At 37.0% G+C, this 5760-nt stretch overlaps 1 protein-coding gene across 1 annotated transcript; it reads right to left on the reverse strand.

Moving 5' to 3' along the window:
* Nucleotides 1-441: 441 nt before the first annotated feature.
* Nucleotides 442-5557, reverse strand: LOC113290293 (probable linoleate 9S-lipoxygenase 5). Its single transcript, XM_026539907.1, has 6 exons — nucleotides 5144-5557; nucleotides 3069-3358; nucleotides 2419-2977; nucleotides 1808-2306; nucleotides 1449-1712; nucleotides 442-1353 (listed from the first exon to the last, which is right to left on the reverse strand). The coding sequence occupies exons 1-6, from the start codon at nucleotides 5376-5378 to the stop codon at nucleotides 585-587; spliced, it is 2616 nt and encodes an 871-aa protein (XP_026395692.1). The 5' UTR covers nucleotides 5379-5557; the 3' UTR covers nucleotides 442-584.
* Between the last annotated feature and the right edge of the window lie 203 nt (nucleotides 5558-5760).

A 5760-nucleotide genomic window follows, 5' to 3' on the forward strand; every position in this document is an offset into this window, starting at 1 on the left:
TTGATTTCGAGATTTGATTGAAGTGGAAAACCTAAATCTCGATTTCTAGATCTGTTGAAAACCAAACGTATAAAATGTAGTGGCGGCGATTGAGATGGTGATGGTGGTGGGAGAGATGGAGATGGTGGTGGTAGGAGAGATGAAGCATTTTCTGAGATCTTGAGTTGAGGAAGAATGAACGAAGGTGGAAGGTTAAAAATGGAATTCAATGATTTATGTTTTATTAAAAATTTCAATTATGCCACCAAACGTTTATAAAGTTCCTAAAGGGTATTTGTCCCAGATCAGTCAAAATGAAGGGCAATTATAACATTCCCACTATTTAAAATGTGGATAGTGTACTTCTAGGAAAACATAGAAGAATCAGCTTTTTAGTAGTTCTGGTTTTCTTTTCTTGCACAGACAATACGATTATATGAGGCCCTTTCGATACAAAAGGAATCAGCCTAAAGTATTTTCTACATTATCAATGACAATAATACTTCACACCCATGTAAAATAAACAAATTTTTACAAATAACAAACTTAAAAAAAGCAAAACTAGTATGGAGAAATGGTTTTGTGCTTTCTTTCTAGTAGTGGCTCTAGATAGAGACACTATTGGAAATTCCCCTACCTGTAAGTCCCATTGGATATGAAGGCAAGTTATAAGGACATAATAAAGTGTACGGAACCTGCACAGGACCATGTCTGTTTCTCCATTTCCCTTCTGTGTTCATCTCCATCATTCTATCCTCAATCCTCTTTAACTTCTCTCCGAATTTCTTAAAAGCTTCCAGTGCTGCTGCATCTTTAGTCCATTGTTCAGGGTTCTCTCTTTCTCCAAGATAGAATTCATCAGCAGAATGCGTAGACAAAATCTCAATCAGTGATATACCCAAGAGTGCCGGTAGCTGACTAGTAATGGTTTTCAAGAAAACTGCATTTGGGTCTTCTACAAGCTCAGTGTACTCCTTTGTTCCTGGTTCGGGCATCAATCGTCTGCTCATGGTTGCACGGTTCGGATGGTAACCTGCGTATGGATACTGGCCGTAGTTTAGTGCTGCATGGAGTGCAGAAGCTGTCCATATAATGGTGGTCAATGATTGAGTTAGTTCTGATAAGTTTTGCATTTTTGGCCACCATGGCTCATCTTTTAAGTCGCCATGACCCACAGTCCTAAGCTCCTCCCACCATGACTGAAGTTCTGTATCACCTTGGATCGATTCATCAGTGGGATAGTAAAAGGAACAATATTCATGAACCCACTCCTTGATTGCTGACCAGATTTGAAGCCCATCCACCGCATATGGATAGTCTTCAATCAACAAGCGTACACCATGTGGTTCGTCTGGATCTCGGACTGCGACTCCTCTGGAGGAATCAAATTATAAAAAAGTTAATGAGTATGAACTCTTGGATGTGTAAATATGTTTGTCAGAAAGACGTTTTTGGATTCATGAAGTTACCTGGTGATCAGATCTTCTGGGAGTGCCTGTTCTGTGAACACCCACTTTTGGTAAGTCATAGATGAAAATTCCATAGAGAATTCTCTTTGAAAAACAATTCTCTCTACATAACCACCTTGACTAATGAGAATGTGACGAGCTAGAGCATTAATATTCATCGTATCTCGAAAATGAGGTTTTAGAATCTTGTGGATTGGATGAACAACACTCATTTGTCTATTAGTAGCAATTATAAACGGCTCAATTGCAGCATGTGTGCACAACCTGCACCAAATACCAGTCACAAAGTTAGCCAAATGCAAGTATTCATTGAAACCTAGGATTTTTTGATAGAATTAAAGTGGAAACACAAAAATTACCAGTGGCTGAGAAGTTGATGGCAAGAGGAGTCATTAACAACGACGTAAGCTTTGGCCAGCTGCCAAATTGAAGCCTCCACGCCTTCTTGAGCTGGTGTGATGACCTGACTTACAATACCATGTGTTTCCCCATACGGGTGAATCAAGCTCAGCTCAATAGCCAAAGGCTTCAGGGTTCCATCATCTTGCAAAAAAAGGACTGTTCTAGTTGCGTAGCATTTCGTCTTCGTTCCATTTATCCGATTCAAGTATGGTATTAATTCATCATGATGATCTAATAAGAACAACCTTTTCTGCTCCAGAGCCTCAGATACTGTCAATCCATTCAAGTTCTTCTCAATATGTTCTTCGGTTATTGAACTGGTCTGATCTCCGTAGAGCCTAGGATCAAGCTTGCTAATTGGAGGAAACTCCCGCAGACCACTTATTGCGACAGGGTTCACTCCAGCAATCATTTCTCTGGCAAACTCTTCGTCGCTCCTCCAAGCAAACTCTTCAGCTGTACGTGCATTAAATTTACCATTAAGCCAATACCAAAAAAAAAAAAGGTTCTATATTCAAATTTTGCTATCAAAATGAACTTTAGTATCAATATGCAAACCAAAATGTACCTTGGATGACATCAGGCTTAGGGTATTTGAGGAACTTTTCACCGTCAGAACGAAAGAACTCTTTAAGCAATTCTAAGTTCATGCAGCAACACGAGTTTGACGAACGTGCAGCTGCAAGTTCTTTATCGTATCCCTTATAAAGGCGCAGAACATCTTCAAACGTATCAAATTCATTTGGTGTTCTGCTAAACAAACCTTTTATTTCAGGTCCCACAATGCGACCCAAGGACTTCGCCGTTATGGCCAAGAAATCTGAGAACTTTAACTGACTAAACCTTTCATCTCTTGGAGAATAAATATCTATGTTCGCTATGCAATTCCTGCTTTCGTAATTTGGATCTTTTTTGGATGGTTTTCTGCCTGTTTTTACTCTCCGAGGGTAAGGAAACTCTTTTGAACCTCCAAGAATTGGACGACCTGTTCCCAAATCATTGTATGTCGCGTACTCGTATACTCGGTCCCATTTGCGGAATTCTTCTGTGCCACCTCCTCTAAGAACTTTGAGCTCATCTTCTCTATATTTACGGAGTGATTCCGGCGTGTCGCATGTCAGGTAACTCTGCAAGTAACAATTAAAGCATAGACGAAGATTCATAAACCGTCTCATGACTTTCATGTGGAACCCAGTTACAATTATTAAAGGAACTTACCTGGTTAGAAAAGAAAATTCGGTCATACTTGTATCGTTTGGCAGGATAAACCCAAGAATGGCAATCGAAATGGACAGGGCCAACTCCAGGAATGTCTTCCAGAGTTAGAGTTTTGAGGAAGAATTCACTGTGATGGAAATTCTTGATTAAGAAAGCGCCAGGGACTCCAATGGATTCATCCCATTCAAATGTAACATTAAATTCTGTTAATCCTGCAGTCAAGGGTGTTATCTTTTTTACCCATCCTTCTAAATATGCTTCCTTACCAATTTTTCCTCGCATTTCATTTTCTGCAGCAAACGCAAAATTAATAAGTAATCAACTTGTTTTATATCAAATCAAATTAATCAAACGTTTTTTACTCCGTCACCAACGTATCTTTTCTTTTCAGAAATATCTTGACCACATGTTAGGAAATGGATTAAATGTACTTGCTTTGATGGTTTGACTTGACAAATAAGAAGTATGGTCTCCGGGATCCAAACAACATGTTTTTTCTAAGAGAAATATAATTAGCAGATATCTTAAGAATAATCATGAATACTCTACAGATTTTACATGACATTCATGATTGTTTAGATTATCCAATAGCTAAAATGTTGTTCATATTTTTCAATGATTGTTGTTATATTGTTGCTGATCAGAAATGCTCGAACAATGCGCAAGCAAGTTTTTTTCACGTAAGGTGTATTTCGGTTTTCATACATGGACGTTAGGCTCCAGCGTAATATGTTCATTATTATAATAACTGTATTTAGTTTTTCATTAAATAATGAGATCAGACTACTGCCTCAACATAAATTGAGTTAAAAAAATAAAACATCAATTCAGTTTAGTTACATGATTAAACTATGAAGGCCCTGGTGATTCTGCACCAACTTCGTGGGCCAATAATGGCGTCATTGGCCCTTCTTATCTTATAACGAGTTCCTTTATTTCTCATTTTTAATCTGATCCTATTACTTTATTTCATTTGTTTTCGTACTTGGCTATTGTCGTGTGATTCTTGGATCTTTACGAATGATAGGGGTGGTAGTTGCAGCTGAGAAATAAATAAATATAGGCTGATTTGTAATTCTATACATGACATGACATAGTCGTTAAATCTTGGCCTTATACATATATTATCATCAAGGAAAGAGCTTAATTCCGATCGTCTTCTCGATCGCTGGTTTGTTTTGGCGATTGCCGTGTAATTTCCATTTCTCGTCTCTTATTCGTTGTGAGGCCAACACCCTATATCCGTTGCTGGCTAAGGATCATATATAGATGTCCCACGGTACTTATTGTGTGCATCTGTCTCCATGAATTGTCACGGACCGGAACTATTGAGAATAGTGTAAGATCATTATTGTAGAAACTGGCGAAACCTAATCCCAATCCATGATTTTTCTTTCTGCGTCGATTGTCTTTACTTGAGTCATTTCAAGATTACCAATTATCAACAAGGTCAGTAGAAAGTACCAACTACGTGGGAGTTGTTCATTTTTCAACGCATGTTTTTTTTTATGTTCTAGAATTCAAAAAAAGTTTTCTAAGTCAATTAGTCATGTTGCTATAGGGAATTACTAGATACTACGAACATTACCAATCCAGAAGATCATACTGTCATTTATCTTCTTCTCTTAAATCTAAAATAGGCTAAAATATGTGATAGGAACACTTTTACAGATACGGAAAAAGTTTATATTTGTCGGCGTGGTGTAATAACCTTGCAGTCAAATACATAATAGATCTCTTGGCATCTGAGAACAGTCATACCTTTTCCAAATTATATATTGGGACGTCATGACATGTCTATTTTAACAAGTTTAAATGGTAAATTCTGTTTTTATTTGAGCAGAAAAGTACTATGTTCTGCTTCTCCTTAAATGTGAAAATCTGATAAGTTGTTTGGTTTTGAGACAACGATCTACCTTTTCAGTATAGTATATACGTCCCCTAGATTTTAGTAGTGTTTCCTTTTCATCATCATGAACCGGATCTAAAACATGCAGAAATTTGCATGAATTGTTTTTTTCACGTACTAAAACTATAAAGAGCTAATTAAAATCTTGTTAGTAGTTATCACGTACCTGGTTGAGGATTACTTGAGCTGATGAGTTGTAAGGAAACACCTTTACCGGATATCTCATGAAGACGATCAAGTAAAGAAGCGCCAAGATCATTCAAATCCAACAAATTTCTCTTCTGCAAAACTACAGTTCCTCTAATCTTGATGATCTTGTTTTCAGTGAAAAACCTCCGCGACCCAGTTCTTTCATCATCTTTTACACCAAAACACTTTCCAAAAACCTCCGTGAGACACATTATTAGGCTGATAAATCTCTGTCAGATGGATTAAGTTCTTTTTGATTGGAAGATGGATTAAGTTCTTGAACTAGGTGATATATATAGCTAGAATTTTGAGCTAATTAAATTTTGATCTATAGACTTGCTGGATACATATATATTTCTCTAAGTCGTCTTTCAAAAAATGAAGACTCGTTAACTAGGCTGTTATAATTTACTAGTTAATGTAGTTGGTAATTGTTAATGACTTTTCTTGTTGATCTTTTCTTTCGTTATATTTGGATGTTTGTGTGAAAAGATGGCCACATGGAGGTAGTTAGTTGAATAATGCTGTTGTAGAAAGAAAATGAGTCGAATTAAAAAAATGAAAACGTGAAATAATTTGATAATTTCCTGGCTG

The sequence above is a fragment of the Papaver somniferum genome, chromosome 6, assembly GCF_003573695.1.
Source record: "Papaver somniferum cultivar HN1 chromosome 6, ASM357369v1, whole genome shotgun sequence".
Taxonomy (NCBI): domain Eukaryota; kingdom Viridiplantae; phylum Streptophyta; class Magnoliopsida; order Ranunculales; family Papaveraceae; genus Papaver; species Papaver somniferum.